This window comes from Phacochoerus africanus, chromosome 3, assembly GCF_016906955.1.
Source record: "Phacochoerus africanus isolate WHEZ1 chromosome 3, ROS_Pafr_v1, whole genome shotgun sequence".
NCBI lineage: Eukaryota > Metazoa > Chordata > Mammalia > Artiodactyla > Suidae > Phacochoerus > Phacochoerus africanus.
Window position 1 is genome coordinate 16,888,007 of NC_062546.1, and position 21,468 is coordinate 16,909,474.

At 50.9% G+C, this 21,468-nt stretch overlaps 1 protein-coding gene across 1 annotated transcript in view; it reads right to left on the minus strand.

Annotated features, from left to right (window-relative positions):
* The window catches only part of MYBL2 (MYB proto-oncogene like 2), a 30,999-nt gene that overhangs the window by 4,367 nt on the left and 5,164 nt on the right, over window positions 1-21,468 (minus strand). Inside the window, exons 3-11 of the mRNA XM_047771055.1 lie at window positions 18,828-18,899; window positions 17,920-18,012; window positions 17,506-17,726; window positions 15,232-15,391; window positions 9,614-9,901; window positions 5,800-6,228; window positions 3,493-3,632; window positions 1,451-1,550; window positions 41-154 (exon numbers count right to left, since the gene is read on the minus strand). Coding sequence (XP_047627011.1) covers window positions 41-154; window positions 1,451-1,550; window positions 3,493-3,632; window positions 5,800-6,228; window positions 9,614-9,901; window positions 15,232-15,391; window positions 17,506-17,726; window positions 17,920-18,012; window positions 18,828-18,899 — 1,617 coding nt within the window. The remainder of the gene's footprint in view (window positions 1-40; window positions 155-1,450; window positions 1,551-3,492; window positions 3,633-5,799; window positions 6,229-9,613; window positions 9,902-15,231; window positions 15,392-17,505; window positions 17,727-17,919; window positions 18,013-18,827; window positions 18,900-21,468) is intronic.

Sequence of the window (21,468 nt, forward strand, 5' to 3'; positions counted from 1 at the left end):
AGGCTGGCAGCAAGGGCACCCTACCCCGCCAGCCACTCACCCCAGACTTCCTCTTCTGCTTCTCGGGCCTGGCTTCATCCTCGATGGTGAGCTCAATGCCGGCCTCGGAGCGCAGCACCTCCTTCAAGTCCTCCTCCAGGTGTGGGGTCTGGGGCTACGGGCAGGGGCGGGGATGGTCCAGGTGAGGTTCCGCACCCTGGCTGCCCTGGGCGACACCGCAGCTGCCCCAGGCGATTCTAGAAGGGGCCCGGGGCCTCCCACACACCAGCCATGGCCGTTAACCGTCTTGCCTGGACAAGCAGACACTGACCTCCAGGCGCCGAGGGCCGCCTGGGCCAGGAGGGTCCCCCCTTCACCACAGCAACCCTCACATAGGCCCGGGCAACAGCTGTCAACTTCCTCAGGCAGAAATGGAGGCTCAGAGAGTGAGAGCCAGGCCCAAGGCCACACAGCTATGAGGTCAGAACCTGGACGCACTCCAAGTCCACACCCCTCACTCCTCTGTCTCGCACTAACGGGGACATTGAGTCCACTGCCCTTTCTCAGGCCTGGGGGTTTAGGCAGCAAAGACCAGGGGAGGGAGAGAGCCACTGAGCAGAAGGTGACACGACGACACCTAAGAAGTCACTCTAAAAGCCCCCACATACTTTATCACTGCCAAGGTCAGATTCACCCTCTCAGACGTGGCCGGTGAGCAGCCAGACCTCTTATTATCCCGGAGCCGAACCCCACTCAGGCAGTTAAGGGCAGTGCTGATGGTGCCTGGCCTAGTGCCTGTGCGACTCAGGCAGCTGCGTCACAAGACGGGGAATCACGGCCCCACAGGCCAGACCCCAGCAGTGAGCAGGGTGGGGAGTTCGCTGCAGGCTTTGTCCACATAGACCCGCCTTTCTCCCACTTTTGGCTGGTTTCTAAGACACTGTCCGTCTCAGAAAGCCCAGGGGAACCAGCTCTCTTTTTCCAGTGGGGGAAGCAGGATCTTCTCACGAACTGGAGGAGCTGGTGGAAGAAGGGCAGCTCTCACACTGCAGGGGAAGAGCCCCAGGAGACGTCCCCTCACCGGCTGGCAGCTCCAGCCTAGCCAGCAGGGAGCATCTTGTAAAGAACGGGCAGTCGGCCTCTGAAGTTTGAACAGCAATTCGCCACTTCCCTGAACCAGCCCCGGCACCCAGCGAGTCCTTCTCCATTCAGGGCCTGTTGGTTACACATTTATGCCTCTAACGTTGGTCTCCACCACCTCGAGCTCCTCCAGGACCAGCACCGGCCAGCACTACCCAGCAGGCGCTCAGGCAATGCTGATGAACTGGTAACGCAGCCTGAAGGGCCCCAGTTATAAACTAGGACATGTGTCACTTCCCAGGCCTGCTGGGAGACTCCAGTGAGGTCTCGGAGGGACAGGGGTGCTGTGAACCACAAATGGCTGGAGGACCAGGCTGACCACAGCACATACCAGGGGCTTCAGTGGTCCGTACTTCTCCAGGGCGTTCTTGAATGGCGTCGGCGTGTGGGGAGTGTTGTCTACGGAGTACTTCTGATCTGGGGTTACAAACCTGCCAGGGACAGACAAGGAGGCTTAGGGACAGGGTTGGGGAGAAAGACCAGCTGCCCGGCCTCAGGCTGCCCATGATTCCCATACCCTCAGCAAAACTACAAACCCACAGATCCAAGCAGCTCTATGAACACCAAAGATAAGAAAAAAAGAAAAATACATCACAGTGCTTCCGAATCAAACTGTTCAAAACTGATGATAAAATACTACAAAAGCCCCAAGACAGGAGAGCAACATCTTTAAAGCAAGGAGGAATATTGCCGACCTAGAATTTGATACCCAGCAAAATCTCTCTCAAAAATTAAGGCAACTTTTCCGATACAGAAAAGCTGGAAAAACTCACCACCAGCAGGCCCACACTACAATGTAAAAGCGTGATCTTCAGACAGAAGGAACGATGTGCATCTACAGAGGAACAAAGAGCACTGGGACTGCTTCTTAGTGTGGGAGAACCCACAGAGGCTGATGCAGCAGCAGCGGATTAGGAATATGGAGGAGAAGGTAGGGGAAAGAGAGGTATTCACTCCTTTTGTGGTTTTAACTCTTTAAAGAGCTTAGATTTAACGTCCAGGATTTTGGCTTGAATAGAGAATCATTTCTCATGAAACCTACTTATGGTAAATTTTAGACCAACCATTGAGAGGCTGATTTCTTTCTTTTTTTTTTTTTTGGTCTTTTTCTAGGGCCACACCCGTGGCATATGGAGGTTCCCAGGATAGGGGTCTAATCGGAGCTGTTGCTGACGGCCTACACCACAGCCACAGCAAACGCCAGATCCGAGCCTCGTCTGCAACCTACACCACAGCTCAAGGTAACACTGGATCCTTAACCCACTGAGCGAGGCCAGGGATCAAACCCGCAACCTCATGGTTCCTAGTCAGATTCGTTTCCGCTGTGCCATCACAGGAACTCCAACAGGCTGATTTCTGATGAAAGGATTCTGACATCTTTTCTGAAATCGTGTAAATCATTACAAAGACTATAATTCCTGAGCTGAGGAGTTCCTGTCGTGGCTCAGTGGAAATGAATCTGACTAGCATCCATGAGGATGCAGGTTCGATCTCTGGCCTCACTCAGTGGGTTAAGGATCCAGCGTTGCTGTGAGCTGTGGTGCAGGCCAGCAGCTACAGCTCTGATTTGACCCCTAGCCTGGGAACTTCTATGTGCCACAGGTGTGGCTCTATAAAAGACAGGAAAAAAAAAAAAAAAAAAAGAAATTCCTAAACTGATTCCTGAGTTACAACTTAACTGGTGAAACAGAAATAGCAGTGTTTCTCCCCAGCAGATGTAACAAGCAGAAGAGCAGTTAAGCAACTCCCTCTACCCTGGAATTCAAGAGTCATATGACACAAGAAGTTAACTTATTGTGAAAGCACCTCCACAGAAGCTCACAGGTGAGCAACCTGCACAGGCTTGAAGGTGAAGTGTGTGCTTCCTAAGCTCAAAAGCCAGGGGCACGACCATCCCTCCTGATGAAGCACCAGAGACAGAGAGAACCAGGGGCCCTTGTGTCCTTCACATGGGGCCCCTCGAACACAGTGGCTCTGCACATGAAACTTATAAAGGATGCAGAAATCACATCTTTCATGGCAAGGTCAACCCTCCCTTTCTGAGATCAGAAAACCATCAAATTAAAGAAATAAAAATGGGGAAGTTCCCTGGTGGTCTAGTGGTTAGGACTCAGCACTTTCACCACTGCAGCCCAGGTTCAATCCCTGGTCTGGGACTGAGATCCCACATGAAACCGCTGCACTAGGTAGCCAAAAACAAACAAACAAAAAAACAAAGGTGAAGCATCAGCCGATACTGACAAAAGTGAAGAGGAATGGGGACCAGGAGGAGGCTGCCTTCTTGAAACAGTCGCAGGTGTTTTTCCAAGGTGTCCCTCCCCAGAGTCTCCCCCAGGCTGGCCACGCTGGGGGAGGGGCCGGCCCGGCACTCACGCGGCGTGTTTCTGGTGCAGGGGTGTCTTGTCCCGGTGCAGCGGTGTAGTGACTACCACTTTCTGGCTGCACACGGGGGTGGACGTCAGCGATGGGCTTTCCAGCTCCAGTGTGTCCTGTTTGTTCCAGAAGTTCAGAAACTGCCAGGAAAACAGGAAACAAGACAACATGATGACCTAAGAACTCCCAGCCAGCAGGCACTGGAGAGCAAAGGCCAGGACAGTCCAGCAGCAGGGCTGAGTAGACCCCGGGCCTGGCATCGCCATCCTCCCTTTGCAGGAAGTCTACCTCCCACCCCCACGTGCTACTGACAGACGTACTTAAGGCAAAGACGGCTGGTTGAGACCAGCTCCTTTTCAGAAGGAAAAAAATAGCTCTTATGTGATCCGTGACAGACAGGGGTTAATGATGATGGAGGCGGTGACATTAACAGACACACCTTCTCATGCCAGAGCAAAGCACTGCACACTGAGAATCTCACGTAGTTTTCACAGATCCTCTGAGATGTCCATACTATTACGATTCCCCTTTTACAGATTTGGATTCTGTAAGGTTTGGATTCTGGCCCTGGATGCTGGAGGAGGGACTCCAACCCAGCTCTGAGCCAAGTCTGAGGACCACCTCTGCCCTGAAAGTGCCCTTGGACGCACAGGGCCACCTGCAGCCCTCAGGCCCAATGCCCTTGGTGGGCTTCCTGAGCAGGGCAGCTGCACTCCCACACCCTGGGCTGCTGTCTGGGCAGCTCTGACCTGGCTTTCTTCTCTCTCCAGATAGCAGCCCTCCCATGAGGCCCACTGTGGGCTGAAGTGTGCTCTTCCCAAGGTCACATGCTGACACCCTAACCCCCGGTACCTCAGGCTGTGACCATATTTGGAGGTGGGGCCTTTAGAGAGGTGATCACAGTAAAACGAGGTCACATGGGTGGGCCCTGACCCAGGAAGACTGGTGTCCTTAGAAGCTGATCAAAGAAGGCGAGAGATTATAAAAGCAAAGAGGTCAGGAATGCAGACCCTGTGGGAAGACCGTGGGAAGACATAGCAAGGAGACGACCATGGAGAAGCCCGAGAGGCCGGAGAAGAACCCTCCCTGACCACACCTCGATCTTGGGCTTCCAGCCTCTGGAATTAGGAAAATAAGTGCATTGTTTCAGCCACCCTGTGTATGGTACTTTGTCACAGCAGCCCTAGCAAACTAATGCAGGGCCCCTTACAGACACACCACAGACAGACAGCCTGACACGTGGGCCTGGCCTCAGTCCCTCAACAGCAGATGAGGGGGTGGCCCCTGGAAACGTGCCACCTCTGGGCCTCACTTTCTCTTTGTTTTCTGGCCACGCCTGTAGTACATGGAAGTTCCTGGGCTAGGGATCGAACCCAAACCACAGTTGTGACAATGGTCCTTAATTTGCTAAGCCACCAGGGAACTCCTGGGCCTCACTTTCTCCTGTCCTCAGAGGAGGGAGAGCCATTCCTCCAGTCCAACCGCCCCTATGGCCCGCAGTGCAGTGCATTCTACTTGCCCAGGCTGTATCTAAGACCCTCCAAGGCCCCCGGTCCATCCCCCCCGGCCTCCCGATCCATCATTCCTCCTGGCCCCCATCCTGACCCTAGCCCTGCTCCCCCAGTCCCCCCACCCATCACTCCTAGCTCTGGACTTCACACCACACTCTACTCTCCCCTGACTCTATGCCTTTATTCAAGTCCATCAATGGACCAACAACCCCCAGCTGAGACACCACTGAGTGCCTCCCCCACTCTAGGAAAGACGGGATCCCCTCAACACTGTGTCTACCACAAGCAGCGCCTGGGTAGTACTCAACACAAGGCGCTCTCAAGGCAGTAACTGCTCTCCCACCTGCCACGTCCCCCAAACCAGCCATCCTCTCCAGGGCAGGGCTGGGCCACGGGCCCTTCGCTCCCCAGGGCTGGCATATGGGCTATGATATTGGTGCTCAGTAACCCATTCTTCTTACAAATGCGCCGTCCTCCTCCCTCCCGGCTGACACACTCCTGTGGACACACATCCTGGCTGACACACTCCCGGGGACACACCACCCCCCCAGATGCAGCTAATGTACCACAAGCCTCCTTCACTCCCTTTGTCATGTTCATGTGGATCCTTTTTTCCTAACTCATCTTCCTATCAGCAGGTAAGCTGCATAAGGGCAGGGCCAGGCCTGTTTTTCCTCTCCTGCGTCTGCAGCACTGGGCCCAGGGCCTCACACAGAGCAGACTCTAAACCAGCATGTAGGGGCCCTGGGGCACTGTCACCGGCGCCCAGTGAACAGTTGGGGTAGGGTCCACACACCTGGGAGGGCGAGAAGGGCAGGGTCTTGACGGGTGTGCTCTTCGGGGTGAGGCTGTTGCAGGAGTCCAGGAAGGACAGGCTGGCGCTGTTCTCCGTGACGGGGGACAGGGCGACACGCCTCTTCTTCTGCCGCTTGAGCACTGAGGGCGGAGTGCCAAGGCCTGAGCCCCCCACGTCAGTGCTGGGGGAGATGGGGATCAGCTCGCCCCGGCTGCTCCGGCTCAGGTCCGAGATGGTGTGGCCATCCAGGCGGTACTCGGTCACACTGGGCACCATGGTGGTGGCGGCGGCGGCAGCCTGGCGGGGCGCTGGGGCCTGCTGCTCCTGCTGCAATGGTTGTGGCTGCCCTGGGCTGCTGTCCACGCTGCCCTCTGCAGACGGCTCCTCGGGGAGGTCAAATTTACTCAGGTCACACCAGGCGTCAGGGTCCTGCCCAGAGAGGGGGGTTAGGAATCTCTGCTTCTCTACCAGCTGATACCACAGGACTGATTCATTAAAGGAAAAAACACAAGGGCCAAGTGTGATCCCACAGCCCAGGAACAATTATCATTAACACTTTCTTGCCTTTCCTCCTGCTGTATCGCACTGGGAACTGTACCTAGTCACGTATGATGGAGCATGATCATGTGAGAAAAAAGAATGTATACATGTATGTGTGACTGGGTCACCTTGCTGTACTGTAGAAACTTGACAGAACACTGTAAACCAGCTATGATGGAAAAAACAAAAATCATTAAAAATAAAAAATAATAAACAAATAAACATTTTCTTGCCTTTCCTCGGAGATTCTTCTAGGTCTGTGTCTGCGTTTGTTAACATAACTGGTCAGGTTGTGCATGTGGCTGCTTGCTGTTATTTACAGAAATGTTCTGTGCATTTTTAAGATAAACAAAAAGCATAAAGAAAACTACAGAGAAAACTCACATACCCATCAATAAGCCTAAGAAATGAAACCTCACTGCTAAAGCTCGAGGTCCACTTGGCACATCCTCCGCCTGCCACACAGGAAACCACTGCCTGAACCTGCTACTGACCATCCCAATTCACTTCTTTATTAAGGACCACTTAAGTGTGTCCCTAAATACTTCATGTTTTCAGTGTTTTTATCCTCAGTACAAATCATTTCTATATCAGTTTTTTCCATTTGAAATTTCTATAAAGCAGGAATAATGATAGCACCTCATTCTATGACCTATGAGTTTAATGTTTACTATCAGCAAATTAGTTATTACATGTGGAAAAAAGGTCAACTTTTAGCTATTTTAATAGCTATAAAGTATTCCATCATCAGAATACTGTTACTTAATTATTCTTCTTCTGAAGGATATTAGATTCCTCCCCTCATTCTTAAAAATTAAAAACAGTATCTCTAGGAGTTCCCATAGTGGCTCAGCAGGTTAGGAACCTGACTAGTATCCATGAGGTTCAATTCCTGGCCTCACTCAGTGGGTTAAGGATCCGGCATTGCCCTGAACTGTGGTGTAGGTCAAAGACGCGGCTCAGATTCCAAGTTGCCATGACTGTGGTATAGGCTGGCAGCTGCAGCTCTGATCCAACCTCCAGCCTGGGAACTGCCATGTGCCACGGGCGTGGCCCTCAAAAGACAAAACAAAAAACAAAACAACAAAAAAAGAGTACCTCTGTGAACATCTCGGATATAAATCCTCTCCTGCGTTGACAGCCATTAACAGAAGGCTGGAAGTTAAGTCGTGGGCCCAAGGCTGTGAGCAGGTTGAAGGATCTTGATTCAACAGCCCTGTTCCTAAAGGGGGCACTGCTGGTAACTCCTTCACCCAAGCTGCTTCCAATCCCACAGCCACCCTGCTGGAGAAGCATTACTTTCCCCTCTCACACGGAGAAAACCAGGCCAGAAAGGATGTGATCAGCCTGAGGTCACTAGGTTTTAAGAGCAATTCCTAGAATTGCTCAGGTCTTTCTGCCTGTACTGAATAAGTTATAACCCAGCCCAAGAACTTCTGGAGACAGAAGTTTCCACTTTGGTTCTTGGAGGTCTGGCCCTGAATAGGCCAAGACCCTAGCAATGATTTTTTTTGTCAATTTCATTTTAGGGCTGCACATACGGCTTATGGAAGTTCCCAGGCTAGGGGTTGAACTGGAGCTGTAGCTGTTGACCTGCGCCACAGCCACACCGGATCTGAGCCACACCTGCAACCTACACTGTGGCTTATGGAACGCCAGTTCCTTAACCCACCAAATGAGGCCAGGGATCAAACCCACATCCTCACAGAGATATCAGGTTCTTAACCCGCTGGGCCACAACAGAACCCCCCGCCAGCAGGGATTTCTGGTTCTTGGGGCTTATAGGAGCCTGGCAGGTTCATTCCTGAAGGTGGAGGCCGTCAGGGCAGTGCTGACTCTAGGCCCACCTCCCAGCAGCCAACTTCAACTTTTTGGAATTGGTGGCATCTAATAGACCAGAGCACATGCTATGAGGACTGCCTGGAGGGACTGACAGCAGTGTTTCTGTAAATACTGAAACTCCCCATCAGCTGCCGAAGGTCATCACGGAGAGAGCCCGAGCTTAGAGCCAGAAGCCTGACTCCTGGCCCTGGCCCTCACCAGCTGTGTGATGCTAGACAGGCCTCTCTTAACCTCTCTGAACTTGAGCTGAGGCCACAAGCCGCTTCCCAGGCTGTTAAAGGACTGGCAGCATATAGAGGTAGCAAGTAACAAGCCTGGCACATGGTAGGCACGCAAATGTTAGATACTATCATTGCCAAAGAAGCCCTGGGGTCTGGCACACAGCAGGTGCTCAAAAGAACAGTCTGGGTGTGCAGGGAGGCTACACTGTTAAAATACCAGAAGTGCAGGACACAGAGTGGGCCCACTCTCCTCAACCAAAGGAGGGACAGTCTGTGGTGGCCCCGGGGCCATGTGCTGAACAGACTGACAAACACATCACTACTCTGAAATCCCCTGGAGTGGAGGGGAGCCACAGTCCCAGCCACTGCAGGCACGAGGGTCTGAGCAGAGCGCCCACAAGAGACCAAGCTCACTGTCCAACCCCTCCCTGAGCAGGACAGTGGAGCACAGCACCGTGGTACCTCACTCACTGTGTGACCTTGGGTACACTACTTGATCTCTCTGAATCTCAGTCTCATCTACAAAGCACAGAAAGGACACCCCTCACAGGATACCATGAGGACCATACAGTAATCTCGCAGCCTGGCATCCAGCAGATATCTAATAAATGCGTCATTATTCTCAGCCATCGAGGGGGAAACTCAAGTGGGAAGGCGAGTGTGGGCACCGCCCACTGAAGCCCTCTGCCCCCTGGTCACCAGCTTCTTGTCCACCCTCCTGAAACCTATTCCTGATGGAGCCGGGAGGTCACATCAAGAGGTATGCCCCGCAGTGGGGTGCTTTTCAGAAGCTGCTCTACCTGAGTCATCAAGCCCCACTCACCACTCCAGCCCCAAACCCTGGCCCCTCCAGGGGCCTCCCCAGGGACACCCAAACACCTGTGCTGCCATAAACACCCCGCCCTCCCGTGCTGTATCATGGCCTCAAATACCCTTCCCCACCCCTCAAGAACTCTATCCACCACTCCCACTGGGGAGCCCTCCCACCTCCACCCAGTGCTACACAGGAGCGTCAGGAGCATCCCAGGGCAAGGACTGCACAGCCACGATCCTGGTGTCACCAGGACCTGGCGCTGGGCTGGGTACTCGGCATCCGCTCGGCCATGTCAGCGAGACAATGCATGGATGGAAGACATCTGCCTAGGAGAGAAGCACTCTCTGCTGGGGGTGCCCTGGGCCCCCCCACTGTGAAGTGCTGTGACCAACATTACCGACTCGATCAAGTCCAGGGCTTCGGAGAGGCTGGACCCCGCAGCAGGGATGAGGAGGTTTGCGGCCTCCACCACCCACTTGTAGGGTAGGCTGGTTTCCGGCGGGGAGCCCTCCTGGTCCTCACGCTTGGGGAAGTCCTCCAGGGGCTCTGGTGTCCACACCCCGTCCGGCTCTGCGGGGACAGGCTCCTGCTCCTGGGAGGGGGCGGCTGCTGTGGCCTCCTCCTCACTGCTCTCCTCCTCCTTCAGGGCAGGGAATGCTGGGGGCCAGCTGGTCACGAGACTCCCCTGGTGGACACAGGGCACGCAGTTTGCATCTTCTGTTATAAGATATAAACTATGCCATATTCCAGCTAAAAATGTACAACCTGATTCTAGTAACAAGGAAACTCAAGTGAACTCAAACTGTAACATAACCAGCCTCACCTTATGCTTCAGAAATATCAGCATCGTGAAAGGCTAAGAAAGGCTGAAGAAGTGGATGAAAGAGGTATGACAACAAAACACAATGTCTAATCCTGGATTGTACTGTGGACAGGAAGAAAATGGAATCTGGACGGCAGACTAGTTCAAAGCCCTGAACCAATGTTAAGTTCCAAATACGTACTGTGGTTACACAGGTGAATGTCCTTATTTTTAGGGACCATGCACTCAAGTATTGAGGCATAAACGGCACCATGTGAGGAACTAATTCTCAAATAGTTTGATTTAAAAAATATATATAGGAGTTCCCGTCGTGGCGCAGTGGTTAACGAATCCGACTAGGAACCATGAGGTTGCGGGTTCGGTCCCTGCCCTTGCTCAGTGGGTTAACGATCTGGCATTGCCGTGAGCTGTGGTGTAGGTTGCAGATGCGGCTCGGATCCCGCGTTGCTGTGGCTCTGGCATAGTCCGGTGGCTACAGCTCCGATTAGACCCCTAGCCTGGGAACCTCCATATGCCATGGGAGCGGCCCAAGAAATAGCAAAAAAGACCAAAAAAAAAAATATATATATATATCTACATATATATTTAAGGGATCCAGTGCTGTCACTGCTGCAGCACGGGTTAGACCTCTGGCCCGGGAACTTCCACATGCCAAGGGCTGGCCAAAAAGAAAAAAAATGTATACACGGAGAGATAAAGCTAATCTGGCAAATGTTAAAAATTATTAAAATCAGTAAAGGGTATATGGGAACACTCTTCTTATAGCTTTTCAGTATATTATTATTATTATTTCAAAATGAAAGTTTGAAAAATGATTGAAATCATCTGCAGCAATAGGGTTAACTTGACACGTTAACCTGACAGTCCCTGAGGAGCCTTATAAACAGCACATGTGATTAACAAGGGCCTGAGCCAGAGTGAGGAGCAAGGTCCCGTGTGATCGGCGAGGCGGCGGGCACCGTGGAAATCAGGGGGAGAACATGAGCTCTGGACGCAGACAGGGCTTTGCCATTTCCCAGCCCAGGCAGGCTGTGAGATGAGGGTCAGTTTCCTTGCTGATAAAATGAGGACACTGAGGTTTACTAAGCAGGAAGGTCTCATAGATCAACAACTGTGTGAAAACCACTCAACTGTACTAGTTGCTACTATCACCGCCATCATCGTCAAGGGAACAGAATGGAAAAGGTTTGTGAGATAAGCAAAGGAAGAAAAAGAGACAGGGAGTTCCTGTTGTGGCTCAGAAGTAACGAACCCAACTAGTATCCATGAGGATACAGGTTCGATCCCTGGCCTTGATCAGTGGGTTAAAGGATCTGGCGTTGCCGTGAGCGGTGATGTAGGTCGAGAATGCAGCTTGGACCCCAAGTTGTTGTGGCTGTGGTGTAGGCTGGCAGCTGTAGCTCTGAGCCCTAGCCTGGGAACCTCCATGTGTCACAGGTGCAGCCCTAAAAAGGACAAAAAAAAAGAGAGATAGGAGCTGATCTGATGTAAAAACTTGTAAGTGCTATAACGGGCCAGGAAGAATGTCATGAATACTATTTCAAAGCTACCAACATAGGATTCCTACTTCAGAAAACAACCACTCTGAAAACACACTTCAGCAATTTCTAATAAAGGTCAGCATATACTTATCATATGATCCGACAATCTCAATCCTCGATATTTACCCAAGGGAAACGAAAACTTAGGTTCACACAAAAACCTGTACATGTTTATAGCAGCTTCAGTTTTATTTTATTTTATTTTTTAGGGCCGCACCTGTGGCATACGCATGTTTAAAGGCCAGGGGCCATATCAGAGCTGCAGCTTCCGGCCTACACCACAGCCATAGCAACTCTGGATCCAAGCTGTCTGCGACCTACACCATAGCTCACGGCAACGCCAGAGCCTTAACCCACTGAGCAGAGCCAGGGATCAAGCTCACACCCTCATGGATACTAGTTGGTTCGTTTCTGCTGAGCCACAAAGGGAACTCCTGCAGCTTCACTGTTAAACACTAGCTGGCATCCATGAATGTCCTTCAGCTGGTAAAGAGATAAAGTGTAGTAAGTCCACAGGAAAGAATATCACTCGGCCACAAAATGGAACAAATCATTAATACACACAGCAGAAGGATGAATCTTAAATGCGTTACACCAAGTGAATGAAACCAGACGTGCAAGAGTACCAATTATATGACTACATTTACAAGACATTCTTGCAAAGACAAACCTACAGAGACAGAAAACAGGTAAGCAGTTGCCAGCTGGTGGCAACTACACTTAAGAACTGTAGGGGGTGATGGAAATGCCCTAAATCTTGACTGTGGTAATGTTTACATGTCAAAAGAACTGTCTCCTGAAAGCGGTGAATTTTACTGTCTGAAAATTACACCTTTATAAAATAAGGAGGAAGCTATCAATAAAAGGTGGAAAAGCAGTTATATGATGAAGGAGTAAAATACTTAGAAATAAAGGTTCACAAATGACTGAGAAAAAGACAAACTAATACATTAAGGGAAAACAGTCAACTAGTAAAAGAAATCGAAATCAAGCAATGACACTCCCCTGTTGCTCATAAAACTGGCAAAGATATTTTGTACAATCATAACCAGTAGGGACTACAGTGTGGAGAACGGCACAGCCCCTAGGGTGGCAATTTGGTGATGCTTATGAAAATTTTATATGTCCACGCTGTTTGACCAAGCATTCCGCATACATAAATAGGCATGTGGACAAAGAATTAAACAGTGATGTTCACTGAAGCATATATGGTGACAGATGTACGGTGACAAATGTTCATCAACAGGAAATATTGAGGCAGGTAGTCACGTGGATGCATGCGCTTTGATGCATTCTTTGATATGGCCATTGATTAACATTTGTGGCTTAAGGGCTCCAGGAGGAACAGCCCCACAGGGCTTATTTACTATAGGGAGGGTACCTACGCCCAGATGGACATTAATCCATAATCCCCTGTGACTCAGTTTACACGAAGAAAAGGGCAAAAACTATGAGACTTACGGGACATTTCCACCCCTAAGACCCTATTGGACAAGGACTGCTATCAGTAATTGAACAAGGCCAATAAGGCCAAGGGGAGAAAGCCACATCTTTCTGGACCCCAGTTGGTACTCCCCCATCTTTAAAGGATAAAAACCCCTATAGGACAATAGAGAAAGGGGGCTCTTCTTCCCCCTCCCAGCAGTCTTGGGAGCTATTTGCTTTCCTGTAATAAAGACTTTGCTTGCTTGCTGCCTGTGTGTTCCTCGGAGTTCATTCTTCGATTGCCGTCAAAAAGATCCTGGACTCCCGGTATCATCTTTCCAGTATCAATAGACAAAATGATGAGATATAATGGTGTAAATGTCTGTATGCATACAAGGTCGAAAGATTTAAGTAGATTTTGTAAGACAGTAGACATAATCTCATTTTAAACTTAGTACCCTCAATAATAAATGTTGGCAAATACATTGAACAATACATCCTCTCTGGAAGTTGAGATTTACAGGCTGGGCACATGATCTAGCAGAATGTATTAAAGTTTTTTAAAAATGTGCCTATCCACCTGCAGTAATTTCTCAAGAAATAACTGAGCCAGGGAGCAGTGATTTAGCTACAAAGACGGTCATTCAGGTTTTGTTTCTAACAGAAAGTGGGAGGTAAATGTAATTAAATAAATTAGCAGCACAATAGAACCATTAAAATGAGAGTGGAGAGGCTGAAACCTGAAGCAGAGGGCCCAGATCAAGGGCTGGGGTTCCTCCTGTTTCAGCAGAGCCACTCTCCCTGCCGCAGAAGTCTGGGGGGTAAAAACAAAGTCAAGAAAACTGATTCCCAGCCAGGGAGGACTTTCTGATACTGTCCGCTCTGCCCTATCCTGAAAGATGACTTCTCTGTGTTTGCTGATGTGCTTTGCTTCCCTTTGTGGCAAGGATGCTTTTTCTTTAAACAGAAATATAAACCTGGAAGACACATTTCCGAGAAGTAAATTCCTCTGGTTGAGCGATGCATGGGGAGCCAAAGGGGCGGGTCCTTTTACTTTTCAATTTACACCTTTCTTGGCTATTACCCCTTAGGTGCTTTCCTATTTGGGAAACAAGGGAGTCTCTGAAGCTGAAAAATCCAGAAATAGAGGCAAAAACATGATACAGTGCTTCAGCAGAGTGTTGTTACAGTTCAGCAGAACTGGAGCAGTAAACAAGTTATTAGCTATCTAGCTGGTACCAAAAAGGTAGGGGGAGTGTTAAAAAGGATTATTCAATAGTTCACGATTACTTGGAGTTCCAGTGGTTGACGAATCCGACTAGGAACCATGAAGTTTGGGATTCGATTCCTGCTCAGTGGGTTAAGGATCCGGGGTTGCCGTGAGCTGTGGTATAGGTCACAGACGCGGCTTGGATCCCGCATTGCTGTGGCTGTGGCGTAGGCTGGCAGCTACAGCTCCGATTAGACCCCTAGCCTGGGGACCTCTACATGCCAAAGGAGTGGCCCTAGAAAAGGCAAAAAGCCAAAAAAAAAATCGTAAGAGATAGTTTAAAAATAGCAACAAACACCTGAAACTATTACAACGCTGTAAATCAACTACACTTCAATTTTTAAAAGTGTGCTCTGGGGTTAATGAGTCTAAGTGTAACACCATGTGATATGACTTTCTGGAAAATTAAAGGGACAGAAAACAAATGAAAAGGGCTAAAGATGGGAGAAGGACTGAAAGGGGCACAAGAGAATTTAGGAAGTGACGGAGACGTTCTGTCTTGATTGTGGTGGTGGTTACATGTCTGTTTCTGTCATGACTCAGACCTATACACGAAACACCATGCATTTTACTGTATACGAACTGTACCTCAATAAATCTGATTTTTTTTTTTAATTGCACACATACTTTTTTATGAAAAGCCTGGAAAGAGTAGGAAGGAAGCTGTTGACAAGGACAGGAAGAGACTCTGGACATCCCCACCTAACCCTCCATCTGAGATCTGCTTGGCATCCTTCACCCAGGGGCAGATGAGTGCAGGGCGTGGGCACAGGTGCCAAAGGGAAAGCCCTGGTGAGAGACATGCGGCCACACAGGGATCCTGTGGAGGCTTACGAAACAGCCATGGAACAGGAAAAGAGGGAGAAGCAGGAGTGGATGAGATGACATCAGATACATACGAAAACCAACTAACCAACGTCAGCCCTCTGGCCAAGCCATCCGGGGCCCCGGCTCACCTGGCCTTCCGAGGGGGGCGCACTCTGGCGGTCCTTGTCCTCCAGCTCCAGCAGCAAGTACATGGGGGGTTTGCAGTCTCTGGACTCACTCAGGAAGCCTCCCGTGTCCACTTTCCTCTTGATGGTGGAGTTCCAGTGATTCTTCACAGCATTGTCTGTCCTGCAGGGGCCAACCGAGGACCTTTGACCCCAGCCCTGGGGCCCATGCGCCAGCAGGCACATCACTAAGCTCCCTGAGCTGAGTTCCCACTTCTGTAAACAAGGATTTGGCTTGAGGAGTTCTAAGGGCTTTTAGCTCTAAGACGAAGTTAACGTGCTCCAGCCTGTAATGATCCATGGAGCATCTCCACACACCTTAGCGAGACAGGCAAAGGTCTCGTTCAGCCGACAGGGTAAAAATCCTGACACGCTGAAATGTTCTGGGGAACTCTCATTCCCTTTCCTGCTCACTGGGCACCTGCAGGGACCATCAGCAAGCATCTGGCTAAGGGCCCTGGTGCTGAGGCTCGGTGGCCTGGAACACAAGCCCTCTCACCTTCCACAGAGGGAAAAATGGCCAAAGAGGGCAAAGCTAGAGGAGAGAGGGTCCACTGACAACCACCTTGAGCCTCGGCTCTTTTTTTCTTTTAATTTTTTTCGGGCTGCACCTGCAGCATATGGAGGTTCCCAGGCTAGGGGTCGATCAGAGCCACAGTTGCCAGCCTACACCACAGCCACAGCAACACCGGATCTGAGCAGAGTCTGTGACCTACACCACAGCTCAAGGAATGCCGGATCCTTAACCCACTAAGCGAGGCCAGGGATGGAACCCACATCCTCATGGATACTAGTTGGGGTCTTAACCTGCTGGGTCTCTTTTTTACCTGGAGAATCAGAAAACTACATCAACTTCCATTACTTGCTGAAATATAAACAAGGAAACATATATAGTCATATAAATCAGAGCAGTCCCACCCTACAGAAGCAGAGCAGCACAGTGGTAGCTCGGCGCAGGGAAGCGTGGATGGGGAGACACAGATGGGGACAACAGGACAGAGGAGCAGAGTAGCAGGACAGCGGTGTGAACTGGGACAGCTGTGCAGGGGCACAGACCTACAGCACTGCAGAAGTGCCGACACAGCGCCTTCTCTGGGATGCTTTTCCCCTGTAGTGTGAACGGAGGATAACGGTGGACAGAGCCACCAGTCTCAGAGCAGGGTCTGGATCTCTGACCACTCCTGCTGCAGGCCGTCATGGCATGGCGCTGACCAGGCAGGGGTCTGGGCACTGTGGGAAGGTGGCCAGGGACCGACCACAGGAAGGAAGGACAGAGCCACCTTCCCTGAGGAAATAACGCTCCCAGCAGGAACTGAATGGTGAGAGCATGCTGGCCACACGACAGGACGGGCACAAGGCAGGCGGCATTCAGGCTGCCAGGAGCACAACGCATCCTTCTCAGAAGCGAGCTCACGGCATCTGAGGGAGGAAGGAGGGCAGAGCAGCTAAGGCCCAACGGGTGAGTGAAGGTGAAGGCATCGGGAAAGAGGCCTGAGTCCTTGACCCGAGTGTTAGAAGAAGCGCCAAAAGGATAACATATGCGGGTTTGAGTTTTGGACACAGATAACTCCAGACTCCAGGGGAATTAGACTGGCATTTTCTCTCCTCTCCCTCCCAGGACCAAATTGCCATAGCCAAGAAAGGGTTAAAACTAAAATAAGGTAAAAATGCACACAGACAGAGAGCAGGGTAGAAGACAGCAACAAGTCAGAAATTTTTGTAAGTTTCCAGAAGATGGAAAGCCATTGGAGGAGCAGTAAGCATCTAAGAGACTGGAAGTTGACCCTGGAAGATTCTGACAAAAATGGAGCCAAGTCATCATGTTGCTCCCTGCAGAACAGAATTCCAAGAGGCCCAGGGCTTGGAGGGACCAGGCCCAGTGAGGAGCAGGGTTTCAGGCATCTAGATCTCACAGGCAGGAGGGAAAGAGGCTTAATCTCTAGGAAAAATGCCCAGGCAACCCTGGCCATACCACAGGGCAGAGATGGCACAGAGCCCGGAGGGGAACCAGATGAGAACCTCCAGTGAGTAGGAGCCCCCAGGGCCCTGCCCTCCTCTGCTCCAGACTCCCTGCAGCCAGGCGCAGCAGCCCCCTCCTCCCCACCACCCCCGCCAAGAATCAGAAGGAAGCATTTGCTCCTGGGAAATGTGAACAACTCCAGAGGAATCAGACTAGACCTTGGGACACCCCCCAAAGGCAGTGGGTGCCCTGCCCTGCCCGCCCCTGCCGCAGCTCACCTCCCTGGAAGCATCTTGGCAATCTCAGCCCAGCGGTTGCCCAGCACCTTGTGGGCCTCACAGATGATGCGGTCCTCCTCCTCGGTCCAGCAGGACTTTTTCACCTCGGGGTTGAGGTGGTTGTGCCAGCGCTCGCGGCACTGCTTCCCCAGCCGGCCCTTTAGGTGCTTGGCGATCAGTGTCCATTGCTTCGTGCCGTACTTCTTAACCAGCTCGATGACCTTGGGGGAAAACTGCCGTGAGGCCCAGGGGCCCCGCCCTGCCCCACCCCAGCACCGTCCAACAGGCTGTCACACACCCAAGGTCAGCCAACCTGGAGGGCAGCCTCAGACCCTTGACCCCCTGGTGTGGGTGAAGCCCACACAACCCCCCCCCCACCCCCCCCCGGGTAGAAGGCCCTGTCCTGGGAGTTACCTTCTGGTCCTCCTCTTTGGTCCATGGCCCCTTAACGAGGTCTGGATTCAAGACCCTCAGCCACCGGTACTGGCACTGCTGGTCAGTGCGGTTCTGGAAGAGCACAGGCACCCGTGAGAACTCCTGGGAGGGTGGCTACAGGCTGCACTTGGGGGAGGGGTTCTGTCTTACTCCCTGCATCACCACACACCACGTGCCCATGGATCAGAACACACGTGGCTTCCCTTTGTTACCGGAGGGTCCAATGGAACCAGGCAAACCCAGAACCCCGTGGGAAGCCACAGCCCCACACCAGCCTGCGAGACACGTCAGGGATCCTTGCTTGCTTCTGGGAAGGCGCCTATTTCCCTGAAGTTTTTGGGAGGGGGGACAGTGAGGAAAGGGGCAGAAGGGTCTGGTGACTTAAACCCTGAGCTGCCTGAGTGACCCAGGAAATAAGCTAGGCAGCAGCTCCTGCCACATCCCCTCCCCGCCACACGCCTGCAGTGCTGGGGCTGGGGGACCTCAGGGGGACTGGAAGCCTCCAAACACTGGATGTGGTGGCACTAGCCAGCTCTTTGGGGGCCTCACCATGAAGCCTGTGCAAGTTGGTTTCCCTTCAGTTTCAGTCTCACGGTTGAGAAACCAAGCACCAACTCACTCCTGACTTGCAGGAAGACAATGCAAATATGCCACTGATCTGACTGAATGATCATGGGGCCTAAGGCCCCCGGGTTCCGTGTGCAGAGGCCCATAGCAGGATGCCTTGGATGCCCGTTTGGGAAGAAAGGGCCTAGGAAAGCTACAAGATCATTTTGTTGGGGGGATCTAGGCGGGCTTGGTGAGGAACTCCCTTTTCTTCTGCTTGACAAAAAGTCTGTCCCAGGCCCACTGTCCTGGGCGAAGGGGCGTGGAGAGGCTGCACTCACGGGAAAGTGGCTGGCCAGGAACTTCCAGTCTTGCTGCCCAAACTGCTTCACCAGGGCCCTCAGCTGCTCGTCCTGCCAAAGCCAAAAAGACAGAGGGCTCGGCTCACACACAGGCAGAAAGCAGGTGCTCACAACAGAGCCCTCTCCAAAGGCAACAGCCTCACTCGTCCATTCAGGCCATGAAATGATCGCCTACTATGCACCAGGCATGGGAGCCAGCCACTAGCAAAAGACCTGCCCGCTCTGGTGGGACATCCAGTCAAAAGGGAAGCAGATGCTGGAGCTCCCATCGTGGCTCAGTGGTTAACAAACCAAGCTGGTATCCATGAGGACGAGGGTTTGATCCCTGGCCTCGCTCAGTGGATTAAGGATTTGGCATTGCTGTGAGCTGTGGTGTAGGTCGCAGATGCAGCTCAGATCCTGCGTTGCTGTAGCTGTGGTGTAGGCCGGCAGCTATAGCTCCGATTTGACCCCCAGCCTGGGAACCTCCATATGCAGCAGGTATGGCCCTGAAAGGAAAAACAAAAACAAAACCTCCAATGGCTCCATGCTGCCAGCCAAATAATCCTACATCTCTGAGCCTCTCAGGGCCTTTCAGGATTGGACGCCATTTGATCTTTCCATCTAAATCAATCACTCTTCCTCTTCAAAGATACTTCCCTCCAGGCAAATAAGGGCTCCTCTACTAGTTGTTCTTCACCTAAACCCGCTTCCTAGTCTGACTTACCAGCTACCACGTTGCACACCTCCCGAACTGACTTTCCAAATCCTTACTCATGAAACTTTTCCTAACCTCTCAGACAACAGCAACCTCAACTTCTAAAGGCATTTCAACAATTACAGGTGCCTCCTACATCTACGAGACTTAGTGTAAGAGAGACGAGACCCCACAGGGAGCACAAAGGACACTGGTCCTGCCAGCACCATGAAGACCATGGCATATCCATGAGCCTGGGCATGGTCTTCTCTCTCTATCCCAGGCAGAGATGCTCTGAGGTAGGGACCTATCTTACTCTTCCAAGCCTCAAGAGCAGAATGCAGCCCCGGTCCACAATAGGATGAACAGAAAAAGCTGGTTTAGCACTCCTCTGCAGAAACATCTATGATGATTTAAGAGGGTTTTACAACTCACAGAGCAGGTTAAGAGGAAACAAAAATTACTTTAAACACATCCATTGTGGTGCAGTGGTAATGAATGCAGCTAGTATTCATAAGGACACGAGTTCAACCCCTGGCCTCATTCAGTGGGTTAAGGATCTGGCATTGCCATGAGCTGTGGTGTAGGTCGCAGACACGGCTCAGATCCTGAGTTGCTATAGCTGTGACATAGGTCAGCAGCTGCAGCTTTGATTTGACTCCAAGCCTGGGAACCTCTATATGCTGCGGGTGTGGCCCTAAAAAGATAAATAAATAAATAAATAAATAAATAAAAACACATCCAAGGAAAGAGAGGTAGAATAAAAGATAAGGCCAGTAGGAGTTCAAAATGGTACAACCAAGTTAGAAAAGATCTGGCAGTTTCTCTAAAACTAAACATATATACCTACCCCATGAGTGTACCTAAATATTCTCTTTAGAAAAGTGAACACAAGAGTTCCCACCGTGGCTCAGTGGTTAACGAATGTGACTAGGAATCATGAGGTTGTGGGTTCGATCCCTGGCCTTGCTCAGTGGGTTAAGGATCTGGCGTTGCCGTGAGTTGTGGTGTAGGTCGCAGACACAGCTTGGATTGCCCTGAGCTGTGGTGTAGGTCGCAGACACAGCTCGGATCCCGCATTGCTGTGGCTCTGGTGTAGGCCAGAAGCTACAGCTCCGATTAGACCCCTAGCCTGGGAACCTCCATATGCCACGGGAGTGGCCCTAGAAAAGGCAAAAATACAAAAAAAAAGTGATAACATAATTCTCAAAAGACATAAGCAAGAATTTTCGCAGTAGCTCTACCCACAATAGCCAAAAACTTAACAGCCCAAATGCCCATCAGCTAGTGAAACATACTATAGACTAGTCACACAAGGGAATATCATTCAGCAATAAAAAATGAACAAATAGCTGAATCATACCACATCGTGCCAAACAAAAGCCAGATAGAAAAGAGTATGACTGTGTGATTTCATTTATAGGACATTCAAGAAAAAAGGTAAAATGCATTGGAAACATTGGATGGGTGACTACCTGGAGCTGGGAAAGATGGACCACAAAGGGAAGTCCTGGGATAATCAGGGCATTGCTTAGGTGGGTAATATACATTTGTCAAAACTGTTGGAACAATTTACTTTAAGAAGGTGCATCTGAAAAATTCCTGGTGGCCTAGCGGTTAAAGGATCTGGCATCGTCACTGCTGTAGCATGGATTTGATCCCCGGCCCTTGAAACTTAAATATGCTGTGGGTGCAGCTGAAAAAACAAAAGGTGCATTTGACTGTATCTAAGTTATACTTCCATAAACTTGATTAAAGAATAAAAAGAAAATTAATCCAGAGCTTGGTATCATAGACACAATACAATTTTTTTAAAATAACAATAAAGAGGAGTTCCCGTCATGGCTCAGTGGTTAACGAATCCGACTAGGAACCATGAGGTTGTGGGTTCGATCCCTGGCCTTGCTCAGTGGGTTAAGGATCTGGCGTTGCCATGAGCTCTGG